Source organism: Stegostoma tigrinum, chromosome 28 (assembly GCF_030684315.1).
Source record: "Stegostoma tigrinum isolate sSteTig4 chromosome 28, sSteTig4.hap1, whole genome shotgun sequence".
Classification (NCBI taxonomy): domain Eukaryota; kingdom Metazoa; phylum Chordata; class Chondrichthyes; order Orectolobiformes; family Stegostomatidae; genus Stegostoma; species Stegostoma tigrinum.
Window position 1 is genome coordinate 9,425,685 of NC_081381.1, and position 20,039 is coordinate 9,445,723.

The 20,039-nt window shown below is 42.6% G+C and overlaps 1 protein-coding gene across 20 annotated transcripts in view; it reads right to left on the reverse strand.

Annotated features, from left to right (window-relative positions):
* Positions 1-20,039, reverse strand: part of rap1gapa (RAP1 GTPase activating protein a) — a 599,377-nt gene that overhangs the window by 31,673 nt on the left and 547,665 nt on the right. For 17 of the 20 annotated variants that reach the window (XM_059655569.1, XM_059655567.1, XM_059655576.1 and 14 more), the window contains 2 exons: positions 8,129-8,206; positions 3,433-3,542 (listed from right to left, as the gene is read on the reverse strand). In XM_059655569.1, the coding sequence (XP_059511552.1) occupies positions 3,433-3,542; positions 8,129-8,206 (188 nt within the window). The remainder of the gene's footprint in view (positions 1-3,432; positions 3,543-8,128; positions 8,207-20,039) is intronic. The other 3 variants (XM_059655562.1, XM_059655564.1, XM_059655575.1) reach the window with 1 other exon arrangement.

Here is a 20,039-nt window from a genome sequence, read left to right on the forward strand (position 1 = left end):
CACACACCTGTGAACACTATGGGTAATTTAGCATGGCCAATCCACCTAGCGTGCACATCTTTGGGCTGTGGGAGGAAAGCGGAGCACCCGGAGGAAACCCACACAGACACGGGGAGAACGTGCAAACTCCGCACAGACAGTCCCCCGAGGTGGGAATTGAACCTGGGTGCTGTGCGGCTGCAGTGCTAACCACTGAGCCACCGTGCCGCCCTGTGATGATCTTAAATGTATGGCCTTCAATTATCCACTCACTGAACTATGGTAATAGCTTTCCAGGAAAATGGAACTGCATTTTTATAGCACCCTTCATGGTCTCAGGATAGCCTGAAAGACTTTGCAGCTACTGAAATAGTTTCAAATGTAGTCACTGTTGTCTTGTTGGAAATATGGGAGTGAATTTGTGTGCAGAAAGTTCCCATAAGCAGCAATGTGATAACAATAGAGTATCTGTTTCGATGTGCATGCTCATGGTTAGACGTTGCCCAGAACACCAGGAGATCTCCCATACTCTTTCTTCAAATAGTACCAAGTCACCTGAGAGGGGTGACAGGCCTCGCTTTCTGTCTCCTTTGAAAGGGATACCTTGACAATACAGCACAGCCTCAGTGTTTAGTGCACTGTCATATCCAGACACTGAGCCAAGGAAGAGAAGTTACTCTGAGAACTAGTTGTTTCCTCTGTATAAACCCTGGTTCCCAGCCTCCCCTTCTGGAACCTCTCCCCGTCCTGTCTCTAACTCCCGCAGTGGGGGAGAAAAAAAATCACATTTTAAAAAAATTACACAAAGACAAAACTACCCTCAAGGGGCATGATTACATTAACTGAAAACCAAACACCAAGGGGGAGAAACTAATGGAGGGAAGGGGAGCTTAAGTTAGAGTTGGATGGGGAGACAATGCACCTGTGCAAACCCCAAATCCCCACCACTCACCACCCATTACCCACCTCTCCCAGCAAACCTCATGGGTACCAGTGGAAAAGCTCAATCTTTTTTTACATATGTCAAAGTTCAGCTCTTCCTTCTGCTTCTAAGCAGAAGTGCTCTTACACACAACTCTACATTTCCCTTCTCCCCATCACCAAATCATTCCTGGTTTATTTTTCATCTACCAAGCACCACCAGTGAATCACTTGTGTTTCTAATTAAACGACTTACATTTGAAGCCTGTTAAGGGCAGTGCAGACGGTCAGGGGTGAGGAAGAAGTACAGAGGGTAGAAGGGGTGCCAGAGCTTAGCTCAGTGTACAAACTCCAATGAGCATCTGGTGCTCCTGATGACTGCTCAAGCTGTCCTGGTTTACCCTTTGAGGGACCTGCATTTCTAACAAGGTCGCTGGAGTGTTAATCCCAATCAAGTGCTCATGGCTCAGAGAGCTCAATTTCATAACCTTTCAATTCAGGGGAAGGTATGATATTACTGAATCAGGACTAGCACGTTGCATGATGTTGAATGAATGGATTTTCTCAAGCTTCCTGCTCAAGTAAAAGAGCATGAGAATTTTCAGATTCTTCTCATGAAGCCTCTCATGCCCTTGGGCCTTGGCCATATTGCTGACAGCTCCATGACACATTGCTGCTGTATCCTTTCAACGACCTTGCCATCTTCCTTAAAGCAGGACCACAGAATAACCAGAGGTTTTTAAGGGGTATAACAACACTGTCATGTTCTTTATGCCCATTTTAGAAAATCTAAGATCTTGTATACTTAGCTTTTTTAAAAAAAAAATCAACCTGTCCTTCCACTTCTACAGATTTCAGTATCAGGAGCATTACATCTTTGTAAACCTTTTAAGGATTTGACTAGTTAGCTTATGCTTTATTTTATTCTCCCTATCAAGATCATCACCCCACTCTAAATGTTATCCAAATCTATGTGTTTAATCTCCTAAACCCTTTCTGTTCTCTTGTGTGAAGGCTGATGTAGGGTATAGATTCACAGAGCCGATAGTAGAGGCAAGTTGCAGCATAAATAATATGTCTGTGCCATCAACAGCTCTGATTTTCATTATTTTTGTGTCTTCCTTCTTTAAGAGATTCTGCAATTGAACTGTGACGATTTGAAAATTACTGATGGTTTTACATCAATAAAAGTGAATTAAAGGATTTAAAATAATGAAGCAAGTATGGGCAGTGACTGGAGAAATTCACAACTGGCCCAATCCAGAAAATTAGAACCAGAATAATTATTTTAAATTAGCTAAGATTTTATATGAAGTGGTGTTCCTATTATTATTAAGAACATACAAAGATGGAGAAAGCCATTCAGTCCTTTCATCTGGATATTGTGTACACTTCCCTCCCTATCCCACAGTATCCAGCAATTCCCTAAATGACCCAAGAATTGTAATCTCAATTAATCTTTTCAAACTCTACTTGAAATGACTATTCTGTATATGAGGAGCTAATGCTAAAATTTGTTTTTATTGTTTTACAAGCTTGCTGTGTTCCTGACACGATTTTAAATTCACCTTTCCCACATCACTGATCAAAGATCTTCTCTGAAATTACTCCCTTCGCCAGGGTGAAAAGGTTCATGATATGAGCTCATTGCAGGCAATACCTAATATTTGACAAAACAGTAGGTTTATTTGGCCATCAGAAATTACTTAATAGAAGATACATTTCACAGTCTGCTGTTTTTCAAATAACCAAACTAAACGAGCAATTCGGAGTTTCAAACTCTCTGAGTATAATGAAATGATCAGGATTCTACTGGGTGCTGAACAATTTCACTGGAGTTCTGTCACAGACAGGTAACCCTGTGGTTTTACTGTAGCCAGAAACTTTAATGATGTAACATATTTCTTCATTCAACACTGCTGCTTTCAACATGAACTTGACTTGATCCAGCAGCCTCATTAAATCGCACAGTCTTCCTGGAAAAATGTCCAATTGTTAGAAGTACATCATGTAATCATAAACATTCAGTTGGAATACATCCCATCCATCACTCAGTCCTGATACTGCAATGATAACAATGTGATTATCTGAGTTGCTTGCTGTATCAGAATCAATATAGATCTGTGAAAAACATACTAAAAACGCCCTTTAATGCTACAGAACACAAACAAACATTCTGGTTGTCTCCAGAAAAAACTCTGTATTCCTCTGATACAACCCTAGACGTGCCTCCTGCCTTTACAATTGGTGCCAGTGGATGATTCAATTAGTGAAGCTCTCACACCACACATGTGCACTTTCTAACTCATTAATAACCAACAACACTGCTCTGCTGTCCCAGCTCACATTTGCCATGATGGACTGAATGGCATTCTTCTACCCGGCAATTATTCTGTGATTCTGTCAACATTCTCAGAGACATTATGGTTCAGGTCCCATTTCACCAAAGCCATTACATGTTTATGGAAGTAGTTTAATGGAAACAACGGTACAATGGTTTTCCCAATAAAACCAGCAAATACTGACTCGCACCTTCTCTCCACTACCTCTTGAATGTTCTCTATTCCGATGGCGCTGCTGCGGCGGGAGCTGAAAGGTCCAGATTTCTTCCTCGTTGGGCTTTTTCCAGGAATAATCAATGACTGTGAAAATATACTTAGTGTCATACACCCAACAGAAAATACACATAACTGGCCTCATATAATACACATTACATAAGGGACCATCTCAGCATACACTGATTTGCATGCAGTCATATTTCAAAGTCAACAAATGTTTTAAAATAAAGTCACATTTATTTAAGGGAATTTCCTGTCACAAAGGTTGCACAGGTGTACTGTTTCGTGACATTGTAAAAACTGAATCTTTACAGGTCTCTCACCAATGCAGAGGCATTTCCAATACAGTGAGCTTACTTTGGGCAAACAAGGTGGGACCAGGGAATTACTAAAGTCCAGATAAGTAAACAAACAGTTATGCATTTGTTTGATGTTCTTGTCCCTGCTATTTAATGGAGTCTTTAATTTAATTAAAATATACAAACACAAAGTGTTTATTTGATCTTGCTGGAGAGGGATTTCTCAGCTCATTGCTTAACCATGGCATTTCCAATAATGGTTAAATAACTGGAAAAAGTCTATTTATTTAAAGTATTTAATTCTTAAGTGATTTATTATCCTTAGAATCCCTTTGGGGTTTTGCTGGAAATCTTAATTATTCATTTCACTTTTTAATTGCTCCATTTCCAACTCATTTTATATACTTGGCCTTATTTCAGCTGCAACCTTGTCCTAAAGTTGAACTCTATTTAGTAACCAAATGAAAAAACAAAGATCTGTTCCCAGGACTCTGCCCCCAGTATCATTCTCAGGCAGGGGGCACAGTAACTGTTACAGGAGTTCCACCCTAAAGGTGCTGAGTTCTATGTCAGCTCTTGTATAATGGAGAGGGCCCTGCCTGCCCAAGTGGATTTCGGTCTGTGCAATAGGCAAGCACCCTTTCTTGTTCTTTCTGTCTCCCACTACCACCATTCCACTCCTAATTATTTGACCTACACCGGAGCTTCAAATGCATTACAGATGCTAGAAAGTGTTGGGCATGAAATTGGCTGCTATTTCATCGATTTGAACTAACTTTGAGAGGACCAGAATTGGCCACACAGAAATCTAAGTATCAAACCAGCTTTCCTTTCCAAACAAAGACAAAACCAGGTTTCATAGGAGTTCGTGCCTCATGTCTAGAATGCTTTCCTTGTTTAATATAACTCACGACATGAATCAGTCAGAATTTGCTGATTATGATTTCATGGGCTTTCAGTAATTTTATTTTAAGGATTTAGAGCCTCTGTGAAATTATCTAGAGAAGTGTCAATGCATGTCAGCACCATAGCAAAGCTGCTTTAGTTTCCATCTTTGCAGAACTGCTGAGTCCCACTGTATTTGCTCTTTTGAACTGAAGAATATATTCCTATGTTCTTCAGGGCCCAGTCTGTTTGACAATATACCAGGCTGAATTTAAGATTGGGAAAGGCTGAGCACTAGTTATCTTTGCACTGTGTCAGGTTCATTGCCTTCTGTGTATTTAGTTCCATCGAGATATGAGAAAATCAGAAGAACATCAACAAATTTTATACAAGTCAATGTAACACCATCTCTGAAACTATTAGTTACTAAATGCATTTAGCAGTTACATCAAGACTTAATTATTACACATGTAACATCAAAATAAAACAAAGTCTTACAAATTAATAAAATTCAACCCCATTCTTTTGTTGTGGTAGGGATCTCTCCCCATTTTTCACCTGACCAATATTAAAAAATAATTGTGCTGTAACCGTCAGGTTTAAAGGTTACAGGTGCCAGACGATTTGACCCTCCAATCTGGCTCAGGCGATGGGCAACAAGTATTAAAGAAACAAGATGACCTTGGTCCTTTCACTTACGTTTACTTTCTGGTAACTATCAAGTTAATTAGTTTAGAAGAAAAAGAAGCTTTTCCTCCATCCTGAAAATTTGCTGTTATTCATTCTATTCCAAAAACGATAGACCCTCTGTATTCCTGCAATCACACCACACCATCCTAACTCTGCAAGGTTAAGTAGCTTCTGTTAACCTTCAAAACATCCACTACGGTTAAAGTTCTTACCTTAAGCATAATTGTTTTATTAGTGTGCCTCTATTACTTTGCTATTGAAAAGATTGTGATTCATTTGTCAATACCTTGACCATTCTTGAGGCTTTTTCCTGGGATCTGGTAATGCGCGGTTCGAAAAAAATCTCCTTAAATAGCTTTTCAATACAGCTCATGGGTGTTAATTGTTGTAATTTATCATTCATCTACTTCTCCTTTAATTCAGGCATTCTTACCATTCTGTTCTCCCAATCCATTTGTTTCCAAGGTCTGGAACCTCCTTGACTAAGCACATAAGCTAACCACTCTTTCACTGATGATTCAAATCTGCAGACCACACAACCTTCACTCCTCACACAGTGGTTCTCAATGATTCAGACCTCCTCAATTTCAGACCATTTAAGGAACAAATAAAGACACTACTTCTTTCAGGTTTTGGAATCAAAATGTCGTTGTCACTTATATCTCTAACCAAGTCTCTCACTTGCTGTCGATCATTACCATTGGTACTCAAGTTTCACGATTTCCCATCTTCCCACGTTTAGACCCAATTTTCAGGTTTAATCCCCCCTTAAGTCTAAGTTCAAAGAAACTGCTGTCAGTTGTCCTAATATTGAAAGGGAAGCCAATGATAGCTGGCTTTCTGTTGGGACCACTATTTCCTGTCCTGTCTTGTTCAATGCTGTCAGTATGGCTTGAGTCATCCCTTCTTTGAAACATCTTGTCTCTCAAACTCCCCAGCCTTGGCTATCACATGCTTCCTCCTGCCTGGATCATATTGGAACTGAAATCAGGACTTGTTTCTTTTCAAGAAAACCCCTTTTGCTGCTGTCCCACTCCTGACAGACTTCACAAACTGAAGATTAGTATAATCCAACCACTACTTCTAAATATTGATGTTTTTAACCATTGGTTGAGTTTGATACCATAGACTTTGGTTCTTTAATATCAGCAAAATATTAAACTACACAAAAACTGAAAGTGATGAATTTATGTACAAGTGAGTAGTACCTACCAGTTATTTGTATACAACATGAACCAGGTGCTTCAATGTTAGTAAATGTTAATAATCAATGACTTATACACAAATTAACAAATTAATAATGGATTAGTATTTATTTATTAATCAATGATTATTCAGTTTAGTGCTGTATTCATTATAATTAAAATACAAACAATAAATCAGTAGCTAAATAACACTAAAAAAAATCAGGTCATGCAGTAATCTGAAAATCAAATGTGCAAATATGCAGATCAGAGACCATCATGTTCATCACCCAATTTATCCAGAGGAGTGACTTTAGACTGTAGCTGCAGCAATATAGTGACAGGATGTTAGTGACAACCCTCTATTGCTAAACTAGTCTTCCCTTGTGATGGAATAATGTAGTCTGCAGAAGTGGTGATCTGCTATATCCCTATACTCAGCCTCACACTGACCCCTCCACCTGCCCACATGCTGAGCGGTCAGCCTTGACAGCACATCAGCTGGAGGTGCAGGTGAAAATTCAGCCCATCACTTGGAGCAGGAAAAGTCAGTGTCTCTATCAATGGGCAGTTATCCTGTCACACTTCATCCGTCCCACTGTTTCTCTCTCTCTTTGGATTGCACCCCCACCTATCGTTTACTCCTGACCACCTCCCCCCGACCCTATCTTCTGCATAAAAATCAACACTTTCCTAGCTACCATCAGTTGAGGAAGGGTCACTGGACCTGAAATGTTAACTCTGATTTCTCTCTGCAGATGCTGCCAGACCTGCTGAGCTTTTCCAGCAATTTCTGTTTTCCAACATCCACAGTTGTCTTGGTTTTTATCCTGTCACACTCCATACTGTCTGATTACTGAAGTGGCAAGTAAGCAGCTCACCTTTTCTTGCCGAGTGAAGAACTGTGCACAGGGGCAAAAGGGCAATGCAAAACAAGGTGACCTGTAGAGATTTTCCTGCATCTTGCGCTCAGATCACGAGATCCTTTCGGATATGAAACACTGGACATCTGAGTGGATCTGAAACTGCTCCTTTCACAGCCTGTGCTCTGAGCTGCCTCATCACTGTACCCTGTGACCCAGGAAACTCTCACTTATTGAGGGGGTGGCTCTGATAGCTCTGTCAGAATCTCACAGATAGCAGTTTACTGCTGTTGTTACTAACCAGTCACTATTTGAACAATGCAGTGAAGACACCTCTAAAAAGTCAAATCCCGAGACTTTGTTAAACTTGATTATTATTGAGATTGGTCATGCATCCAGCAAATGGATTGAAATCAATGCAGTCACAACTATTATATTTAGAAACCATCTCCTCAAACAGTCAGATAGCTGACTTTGAAGTCCTTACTTAACTCTTTTGTTCATCTCCAAGTCTCGTAGATCGCTTCAAATTAAGGAGGTTTTGGAGTACAGGCTGCAACGTCAGCAATGAGACAATGGGAAGAGATGCTCTAAATATAGAGATGGTGTTTCGAAACACTTAAAAGCTATTTGCTTCTATTAAAATAGTAAACTCATGCAGCAGATTTGAATCAGTGAGCATGCAGTGAGCGTCACACATGAGAAGCAGGATTGAACAAGAAATAGGAAAGTGAGTGTAAAGCATAAACCTCTTCTACTGTTCCTATGCCTATAGCACTGCCTCGACGTCCGTGCTTAGTTGGGCTTTTTCCAGGCACAAGCAACGACTACGGAAAGGGAAAGGAGAAAATACAAAATGAATCATGCACAGCTTTCTTCACAACAAAGACTTATGATGACTTACAAGAATGGCACCGAGAAGTGATAATTATGGAAGGGGCGGGGGTGGGATGCAAAAGATCCAAAGAAATTACAGCTGTTTCACCAGATATGAACAAATGTTTGGAACTGAAACTTGTACCCTGGGTTTTGGATCCAGGGTAACTGAAGTGATTCACCTGAAACACCATGAAGTACGTTTATGCAATATTTTTCAAACAGATTATTTTTCTTCTGCTTCCTGTTGAGTGCTCAGCCTCTCACACCAACCCAAGACCAAGAGGAGAGGTGAGAAATTTCTCAACCAGACCTCCACTAGTGTCAACAGTGTAGGGGACTGCAAAAGGCACGAAAGTAACCTCAAGTGACTCAGCTTGATGTTCCTGCCAGCAGATTACAAGGCCTTCGTTTGGTGCTACCCTAAAGCACAGTGCAAGCCTGGGGGCTCACTACAAAACAGATCACAGACACAATCTACATCCCACTCCCCGACAGTCCGTCCACACATTGCTTTGCATGGAAGCTACATGCTCTGCACAAATCACAAAGCTGCTGCAATGTGAGCAAACTGATAGATCTGAAAAGTAAGCACACTTATAACTATTACTGAGAACTCTCAATTTACACTTGCCTTGGCCATGACACACAGTCACCTTCCCAATTTCTGGTTAATGCAGTGGCATTACCAACCAGCTGGTGTGGATTAGGTGGTCTGATTTTTGGAACACCGTTGTGGAAATCTCTAAATTATAAATGGAAGATCTATTCTTTTGCCTAGTTGCTTTGCATATTAATTAACAATGTTTTCATTGGACTTACATCGTCCAAAATTCAATGTTTACAACTTGCAGCCAATACAGCAGCCCTTTTATTTTCTCATTTTAGACTTGACAAGGGGTTAATCCTGCGGGTCACTACTAAGTAAATCATGAGGTAGAAAAGGTCTGTAAGAAAGATGCCATTACAATAATCATGGGGGATTTCAATGTGCAGGTGAACTGGGAAACTCAGGTTGAATAAGGAATTCATAGAATGCTTCTGTGATGGTGTTTGGGGCAGCTTGTGCTTCCGACCACAAGAGAACCAGCAAATCCTGATTTGGTGAGGTGGAATGAGGCAGACTTGATTAGGGAGGTAACGGTGAAGGAAACCCCTGGGGGCAGTGACCATAACATGATCATATTCACCCTGCAGTTTGAGAGGGAGAAGCCAGAGTCATTTTGTAACAGTGTTACAATTGAGTGAAGGTAACTACAAAAACATGAGGGAGGATCCGGCCAGAGTTGATTGATTGGGGGCTGGGGGAAGACGGTGGAGCAGCAACAGCAGGAGTTTCCAGGGATAATTCAGGAGGCACAGCAGAAATTCATCCCAAGGGAAAAGTGAGGGGAGGATGAGGCAACCATGGCTGATAAGAGAAGTCAGGGACATTGTAAAAACACAAGACAAAGCATACAATGTGGTGAAGCTATGTGGGAAGTCAGAGGATTAGGAAGTCTTCAAAAACCAGCAAATGAAAACAATAAAAGGGGAGAAGATGAAACATGAGAGTAAGCCAGCTGGTAATATAAGAAAAGATTACAAGTGCTTTTTAGATATATAAAATGTAACAGAGAGGGAAGAGTGGTCCACTGGAAAATGAGGCTGGAGAAGCAGTGATCGGAACAAGAAATGGTGGAGGGACTGAACTGGAACTCTGCATCTGTTTTCATTGTGGAAGATACTATTAGTATACCAGAACTTCAAGAGAGTCATGGGGTAGAGGTGAGTGTCAGTGATCATCACTAAGGAGAAGGTGCAGGGGAAGCTGAAATATCTGAAAAGTGGATAAATCACCTAGGCCAGATGGACTACACCCCAGGGTTCTGAAGGAGATAGCTGAAGAGATTGTGGAGGCAATTGTGGTGATCTTTCAGGCATTACTGGAGTCAATTAATGTCCCAGAGGACTGGAAAATCACTGATGTAACAGCCCTGTTTCAGAAGAGAGGGAGGCAGAAAACAGGAAATTATAGATCGGTTAGCCTGACCGTGGTCATAGGTAAGATTTTAGAGCCCATTATTAAGAATGACATTGCAAAGCACTTGGAAGTACCTGGTACGAGAGGGCTGAGTTAGCACATCTTCGTGAAGAGGTGGTCATGCCTGACAAATCTGTTAGAATTCTTTGAGGTGGTAATGAGCAAGTTAGACAAACGAGAGCCAATAGACATGATCTCCTCTGGATTTCCAGAAGGCCTTTGACAAGGTGCCACACAGGAGGCTGCTAAATAAGATGACAGCCCACTGTATTAGGGGTAAGGACTGGCATAGATAGAGGATTGGCTGACTGGCAGAAGGCAGAGAGTAGGGATAACGGGGACTTTTTTAGGATGGCAGTGATTAGTGGAGTTCCGCACAGGTCTGTGTTGGGACCACAACTATTCACATTATACATTAATGATCTGGATGGAGGAACTGAAGGCATTGTTGCTAAGTTTGCAGATGACACAAAGAAAGTGGAAGGATAGGTAGTGTTGAGGAAGTAGGGATCCTGCAGAAGGATTTGGACAGGTTGGGAGAGAGAGCAAGGAAGTGACAGACGGAATACAGTGTGGGTAGGTGGGAAGTTATGCACTTTAGTAGGAGGAATAGGGGCATAGATTGTTTTGTAGCTGGGGAAAGCCTTTAGAAACCTGAAATGCAAACTGACCTGGGAGTCCTAGTTCAGAATTCTCAAGGTTAACACACAGGTTTATTGGTAGATAGGAAGGCAAATGCAATGTTAGCTTTCATTTCAAGATGGCAACAATACCAAAGCAGAGGTGTACAGCTGAGAATCTGGTCAGAGTGCATATGGAATATTGTGAGCAGTTCTGGGCCCAATATCTGAGGAAGGATGTGCCAGCCTCATGGAGTCCAGAGGGGGTTTGAAAGAATGATCCCAGCGATGACAGGCTTGTCATTTGCGGAGGGGTTGAGGTCTCTGGGTCTATACTTGATAGAGTTTTGAAGGATGAGGTGGGAACTCATTGAAACTTACAGAATACTGAGAGGCCTGGAAAGGACATGGAGAAGATGTTTCCATTACTGGGAGAGATGAGGACCCGAGGGCACAGCCTCAGAGGGAAGGGACAACCTTTTAGAACTGAGATGAGGAGAAATTTCTTCAAACAGAAGATGGTGAATCTGTGGAACGCATTGCTGCAGAGGGCTGTGGAGACCAAGTCATTGTGTGTATTTAAAACAGAGATAAATAGGTTCCTGATTGATGAGGGATCAAGTGTTATGGACAGAAGGCAGGAGAAGGGGTTTAGATGATCGAATGGCAGAGCAGACTCAATGGGCCAAATGGCCTAATTCTACTCCTGTTCCCTACGGTCTTATATCTCACTAGAGGTTCAAGAGTGAATAAGATAACTTCTGTCACTTGCCAGTGTGCTTAATGAGAGTTTGTGTTATTTCCTAAATCACCATGTGCTTTGATTCTGAACAATGTTTAATATTTACAATGGTGAACGTCTTTCAAAGTGTGGTAACAATGCTGAATTCAGGCCCAGAGTGAATGCCCTGAAAGCAGCTCACTATCATCAAAGAAATAGGAAAAATACAAATTAATCTTCAAAAACAGTCAGTCAATCTGCAATACTGGAACATCATGTTCACTTCCTCCTGGCCCACCACATCCCCAGTGAACACAAACACAGAGCTTTAATCCCTGAGCTGCTAGCTCATCTCACCACTCAGCCTGGGCAAACAGAATTAGTCAGGGAGCTGCATCTCATAGATATCCATCAATCCTGAAGTATCAAACAGGGTTAGAATCAGACTTTGAGATTTAGACTCCAGTTAAAGATTCTGCTGGCAATCAGTGGCCACTTGCTGTGCCAGAAATGAAACTCAACTAGAACCGGAGATTGATTATTATCTTCAGTGGAGCAGGTCAGCTCACCAACACTACTTCACACTTGCAAACATAAAACATAAGTTTTGGAAATGTATCCATGGCATATTTATAATTTCAAAATCTCCTAAACATTACAAAAAACTCTGCAATAACCAACTGCTTGTTTTGACACTTATGGCTTCTTCAGTTTGACTGAAAAGGAAAATGATGTTAAGTGCAGAATTCCACCAGATCATTAACACCACAGGAGCTTGTGATTAGTATACTTCCCTAATTTTGACAAAAAAAAAGCTGCAGATGCTGGAACCAAGGTAGACAAACAGGATTCTGGAAAAACAGAGTAAACTATTCAGCATCTGGAGGACAGGAGCAGTCAACGTTTTGGGTATTACTCTTCTTCAGGAATCCAGTGCCAAAGAAGAGCAATAACCAAAACATTGACTCCTCCTTTCCTCCAGATGCTGCCTGGCCTGTTATGTTCTTCCAGCCTCCTGTTTGTCTTCCCTGTATTAAGCCTGGTCAGTTGTAACCACACTGTCAAGGGAAATGTAACATTTATAGAGCCAATTTCAGATGGTATTTCATGATGGCACAATTCAAAGATGTCAGAGAAACTCTGCAAATCTGAGTTGAAATTACTTTTCAAACACACAAATGTGAGAAAACTGGAGTTTCTCAACATAAATGTCCTGCTAACAAAGCCACAGAAACATGACTTTGCCAAAAATGTGGTTTCTCCACTAATCACTGCAAGATGAATTGTAGTTTGTTTGTGTATATATATAAAACACACACACACACACACACACACACACACACACACACACACACACACACACACACACACACACACACACACAGTGGCAGATTAAATCAGAGGACATGGCTTTGCGCTATACCTGTCCATCTTCTGTTACAGTGACAAAGACAGACTTTGCTCAAAGGTCATGTATTTTAGCCTACATTGGAAATGCTGGTGACCTGTTTGTGGAATAGTATGAAACATGTGACAGTGAACCAGTTTCACTTTGATTCCCATTCAGGAGACTAAGAAAAATGACCTGATTTTTAAAAATTGTTTACTATTGCTAATTTTGCAACAGTTGAATTGGACTAATTTTCTCATTGTCTTGCTGAGATTAGGAACCAACGTGTTCTGACAGGTCCCACTGGGGTTCCCATCCCAGAGATACTGCAGACTGGCAAATCATACAAGTGCACACAATAGAACTGACAGATCTCACTGGTAATTGTTCCATCACTGGCTCGGTGGTAGTCTCTTCCCATTGGTGACTTTTTCAATCGCAATATACACAAGCAGTTTGCAGCAGAACTGAAAGCTCAGATCAATAACCATGAGGGAATGCACCAAGCCTCCTGCTGTATCTGCAGCATAATATCAGAACACTAACCCATCATATCGCACAGTAAGTCGTCATGTGAAAAACAATTAAGGTACCTTTGCGGGGGTGACATTGGGCAGATTAATTTAATTCAGATTTTCATTGGTTGGTTTTTTTTGCCTCGAGACCAGAATTGTTATTTTTCATTGAGGATTTCAGTTTGTAAAGAGATTGGAGTATGGGAGTGTACTGAAGCATCATGTAATTTAACAACATTCACCATCTTGAATGCTATTTTACATTCTACAGAATCAAACATAAACTATGAGCAAACTCTTCTCATTCAATTTCACGAGAGAAATTGAAAATGATTGTCGTATGAACAGGGAGCTTTGTCTAGAATACAAATGTCTCTGATTCCGTGAGGTCATTGCAAATACAAAGAAATTTGCACAAATTATACTTGAGCAGTCTAGTCCAACTTAAATATCTGCTCATTTCACATTTTCAAACAAAGTGTGATGTGTTGCTAGCACACATCCAAGAAAATTGCAAAGGTGGATTTTACAGATCATGATTTTGTCAACGGCTTGAGAGAAGGAACAAGGACTTCACATAAATAGCAGTGGGAAGTTGTGACTGGCCCCAGAGGTGCTCATACTGGTCCAAATGAAACATTGCAGAATGAAGATTGATTCTGTGGCACTCGTATTCAGAGCTCTGCAGCTGCTGGTGGGGTTGTTATACTACAGACCAGTTAATTTCTAACTGAATGATGGCACAAGCTGGAAGAGTTGAAGAGCCTCCCCCTCTGCTTATGATTGGCTTTGGGCTTGTGTAGCACAGCTTCACATGCATGATTTGTGATGGGAGCTACCTGCAGAAACCTGACGCCCATTTTATCAGTGCAAACGTTTTTTAAAATAAGATGATAATGTTTTAAACTGTCTTATTTAGTTCAAGCTGAAATGGATTAACAGAGACCAGATCTGATCTATTCATTTTTCTGACTATGAGCTGAAGGTGGAACCAGGAACCCAGACAACTCCTACTGAGAAACAAGTAGCAGCTTTCACACCTGGAGACAGAGGAGGCAGAGTCAGGGAACTGGCAGCTCCTGGGAACAACACGGGTGATTTTGGTTAGTCAACAGGCATAAGCTTTGTTCCCTGGTAAAGGGTAGTAAGAACTGCTGATGCTGGAGTCAGAGATAACACAGTGTGGTGGAGCTGGAGGAACACAGCAGGCCAGGCAGCATCAGAGGAACAGGTCCCTCTCTGAAACGTCAACATCCTCTGATGCTCCCTGGCCTGCTGTGCCAGCTCCATGCTGTTATCCATGGTAAAGGAGATGGGACAAGCTAAGATTTATAGAGACCAGAGGATTTGCCCAGGTGTGGCTGGCAGAAGTGGGTTGGATGATTTTCAGAAGAATGAGCAGAATACATTTGATGGAATGTTGGTGATTGACTCAGAGATAAAGCGTGAAGCAAACCCATTGGAAGCTGGGAATAAGATAATAAAATGTGAGGCTGGATGAACACAGCAGGCCAAGCAGCATCTCAGGAGCACAAAAGCTGACGTTTCGGGCCTAGACCCTTCATCAGAGAGGGGGATGGGGAGAGGGAACTGGAATAAATAGGGAGAGAGGGGGAGGCGGACCGAAGATGGAGAGTAAAGAAGATAGGTGGAGAGAGTGTAGGTGGGGAGGTAGGGAGGGGATAGGTCGGTCCAGGGAAGACGGACAGGTCAAGGAGGTGGGATGAGGTTAGTAGGTAGCTGGGGGTGCGGCTTGGGGTGGGAGGAAGGGATGGGTGAGAGGAAGAACCGGTTAGGGAGGCAGAGACAGGTTGGACTGGTTTTGGGATGCAGTGGGTGGCGGGGGGGAAGAGCTGGGCTGGTTGTGTGGTGCAGTGGGGGGAGGGGACGAACTGGGCTGGTTTAGGGATGCAGTAGGGGAAGGGGAGATTTTGAAACTGGTGAAGTCCACATTGATACCATATGGCTGCAGGGTTCCCAGGCGGAATATGAGTTGCCGTTCCTGCAACCTTCGGGTGGCATCATTGTGGCAGTGCAGGAGGCCCATGATGGACATGTCATCTAAAGAATGGGAGGCGGAGTGGAAATGGTTTGCGACTGGGAGGTGCAGTTGTTTGTTGCGAACTGAGCGGAGGTGTTCTGCAAAGCGGTCCCCAAGCCTCCGCTTGGTTTCCCCAATGTAGAGGAAGCCGCACCGGGTACAGTGGATGCAGTATACCACATTGGCAGATGTGCAGGTGAACCTCTGCTTAATGTGGAATGTCATCTTGGGGCCTGGGATGGGGGTGAGGGAGGAAGTGTGGGGACAGGTGTAGCATTTCCTGCGGTTGCAGGGGAAGGTGCCGGGTGTGGTGGGGTTGGAGGGCAGTGTGGAGCGAACAAGGGAGTCACGGAGAGAGTGGTCTCTCCGGAAAGCTGACAGGGGAGGGGATGGAAAAATGTCTTGGGTGGTGGGGTCGGATTGTAAATGGCGGAAGTGTCGGAGGATAATGCGTTGTATCCGGAGGTTGGTAGGGTGGTGTGTGAGAACGAGGGGGATCCTCTTTGCGCGGTTGTGGCGGGGGCGGGGTGTGAGGGATGTGTTGCGGGAAATACAGGAGACGCGGTCAAGGGCGTTCTCGATCACTGTGGGGGGAAAGTTGCAGTCCTTAAAGAACTTGGACATCTGGGATGTGCGGGAGTGGAATGTCTTATCGTGGGAGCAGATGCAGCGGAGGCGGAGGAATTGGGAATAGGGGATGGAATTTTTGCAGGAGGGTGGGTGGGAGGAGGTGTATTCTAGGTAGCTGTGGGAGTCGGTGGGCTTGAAATGGACATCAGTTACAAGCTGGTTGCCTGAGATGGAGACTGAGAGGTCCAGGAAGGTGAGGGATGTGCTGGAGATGGCCCAAGTGAACTGAAGGTTGGGGTGGAAGGTGTTGGTGAAGTGGATGAACTGGTCGAGCTCCTCTGGGGAGCAAGAGGCGGCGCCGATACAGTCATCAATGTACCGGAGGAAGAGGTGGGGTTTGGGGCCTGTGTAGGTGCGGAAGAGGGACTGTTCCACGTAACCTACAAAGAGGCAGGCATAGCTGGGGCCCATGCGTGGTTTTATTACATTTTATCACATTTTATTATCTTGGAATTCTCCAGCATCTGCAGTTCCCATTATCTCGGAAGCTGGGAATAACTTTGGATTGGTTCCTGTAAAGGCCACAATTTGACAGAGAGAATGGCATCATGTATAAATGTGGAATGAGGATTTCAGTTGTATTATCAAATTAAAAATGGATCTCTTTTTATGAAGTTTACTTAGTAGGCAGCCAATCAAGCCCAGCCTAAGTGGACTTTTAGCTCGTTTCTTACAGTTAAAACATTAAAATATGAAATTTTGTCCTGAAATTCTTTGAGTTAGTCACTGGAAATTCAAACTTCTTTTTAAAAGTTATCTGTCTCTAAGGGGCTAGTAGCAGCGGTGAGCCAATCAGCAATGAGGAGAGCGTCCGGATTGGATTAATTTTATAGCACCATTTCAACAAACAAAAAATTAACGCTCGCTTTGAATTCTGCTAAAGGATTGCACTGATGCAACCTGCTCCTGTTTTGATGGATTACCGACAGCACAGATTATAACTGAGTGTGAACACACAGTATGTCATAATTATTGATCTGCTTTAACTACATCGTCGGGTACCTTAATCTCAAACTGGGATAATGATAGTGCACTATTTTTCTCTCGGAGGGTCGTCAATCCATGGAATCCTTTGCCACAGAGGGCCATCAAGGCTGGGTCAGTAAGCACATTCAAGGCTGAGATAAACAGGTTTTTAATCAATGAGGGAATCAAGAATTATGAGGATAGGGCAGGAAAAGGAGTTGAAGATTATCAGAGCAGAATTGATCTCAACGAATGGCAGGGCAGATTTGATGGGGTGCATGGCCTTCATTTGCTCCTTTATCTTATAGTCAAATTCATAGTTACAAAAGATGAGAAGACATAGTGCAGCCTAAGACATTCTACAATGCTGTTATTTCATGGGAAGAACTCTCTACTTGTTTTGTACACAATTTAAAGAAACACTGTAGATCAGAGGAAACATGAGGCTCAATACAGGAATGGCTGGTGATGCTAAACTGAAAAGAATGGGTGTTCTGATGAAAAATCATTGACTTTAAACATTAATGCCATTTCTCTCTGCAGGTACTGCGTGACCTGCTGAGTATAACCAGCATTTTCAGTCTTCATTCAGATTTACAATACACATAGTTTCATTTTTTTGAAAAAACATGTCCTCAGCCTGGTTTACATCTCACCACATGTTAGTTGCCATCAACAATCCCATATGGATCTTCATTTTCCAACAGACTGAAGTAGGACTGGTCACATTCATTCAGTGATGGAGTTCAGGGCAAAGGGAGAAAAAATAAGATTCTTTCTTTTCAGGCTTGAAGGATCAATTGGAATTATTCTGCAATCCCAATGGAAATCCACACAAACAAGGTGGGAATGCTGAAGAATGTTGTTGCCATTTCTGTGAATTGTGTAACTGTCTGGCAAATGCAGGATTAACCTTCATATTGAAGGATGTTGAGCAGCAGCTGAGGAATTTTAGTAAATTTATGTTGGATGATGATGCTCTATTCCATTAGCTCTCAGTCCATCCTCTCTTGAATGTACTTTTTGCTGTAGGACGGTAGTTTTGTGGGCAGTGAGCTGTCTTTCTGTAGCCAGGCAATACACTAACTCTGACATTGCTGCACCAATTGGATCCTGTCTTTATCAGAAAAACTGGCTGAGGCCAGGATTTGATGAGACAGGACAGCAGAGCTTGAATATGGTCTGTGGTTGCGCAAATGCTTAATTCCGTCTATCACTTGCTGCTTTCGCTGTTTGGAATGCAACTAGTCCTGTTTGGAGGCTTCACCAGGTTGGCACCTCTTTCAGGTCCAGGCCTGAACTGATACCTCAGCTTCAGGGATGCCTGTTGCTGCTCCTATCATGCCCTCTTGCACTCTTCATTGAACCAGGGTAGATCCCCTGGCTTGGTGGTAATGGTTGAGTTGGGGATATGCTGGGTCATGTGGTTACAGATTGTGCTGGAGTACAATTCTGCTGCTGTTGATGGCCCATAGCATCTCATTGGATATGTAGTTTTGCGTTGCTAGATCTGTTCAAAGTCTGTCCCATTTAGCACAGTGATAGTACTACACAACACGATGGAGGTTATTCTCAATGTGAAGGTGGGATTTCATCTTCACAAGGACTGTGCAATGGTCACTCTTACTGATATAGCATCTGAAGCTGGCAGTTTGATACAGAGGAGGTCAATTATGTTTGTCCCTCTTGTTGGTTCTGTCACCACCTGCTGCAGACCAAGCTGTGTCTGTTAGTACCCAAGCAGCTCAATCAGTAGTGTTGGTAGTGAGTAACTCTTGGTGGTGAACATTGAAATCCCCCACCCAAAGTACATTCTGCACTCCTGCCACTCTCAGTGCTTCTTCCAAGCGTTGCTCAAAATGGAGGAGCAATGATTCATCAGCCGAGAGAGAACAGAATGCAGTTATCAGCAGGAGGTTTCCTTGCCCAGGTGTGACCTAATGACTTGAGACTTTGTGTGGTGTGGACTCAGTGACTCGGAGGGCACTCCCTCCTGACTGTATCCCATTGTGCCACCACTGGGACAGGTCACATCCAGGGATGGCGATGGTGGTGTCTAGGATATTGTCTGTAAGGTATGATTCTGTGAGAATGACTACAATAGGCTGTTGCTTGACTTGTTAGTGAGACGGCTCTCCCCAATTCTAGCACTAGCCCCCAGATGTTAGTTTGAAGAGGACAGGGCTGTTTTTGCTGCCATCATTTCTGGTGCTTTGGTCAATGCCAGGTGGTCTGATTAGTTTCATTTCTATTTTCCTTCAGAGTGACTGATTCAACTGAGTGGCTTGTTCAGCCCTTTCAGAAGGCAATGAAGCATCAGCCCTGGGTCTGAAGTCATATGTAGGCCACATATGGTAAAAGGCATAAGTCAACAACCACTTCATGCTCATCATTGAAACATTTAAATACAGATTTTTTTTTCACTGAATTCACTTCCCACCATTTGGTGTGGTAAGATTCGAACTGGAAACATGACCTGTCTATCTGGAATTCTAGCCCAGTTACAATAGCACTATGCTATCACCTCCACTTATTTAAAGCAGATTGGTGCAGGGAATGAAATCCTGACACGTGGTTAAGGGAGAGAATCAGAGGTGGAATTTCAAGGTAAAACACGTGAGTGAGTCTGGGCGCTAGATGAAACAAAGAACAAAGAAAATTACAGGAGAGGAACAGGCCCTTTGGCCCTCCAAGCCTGCACTGACCTGCTGCTTGTCACAACTATAATCCCCTACCCTTCCGGGGACCGTATCCCTCTATTCCCATCCTATTCATGTATTTGTCAAGATGTCTTTTAAAAGTCACTATCGTTTACTCTTATCCAATTCATATATTGGTTAAGAATGTACTGAAGATCAGATATTGGCATGTGTTTCCA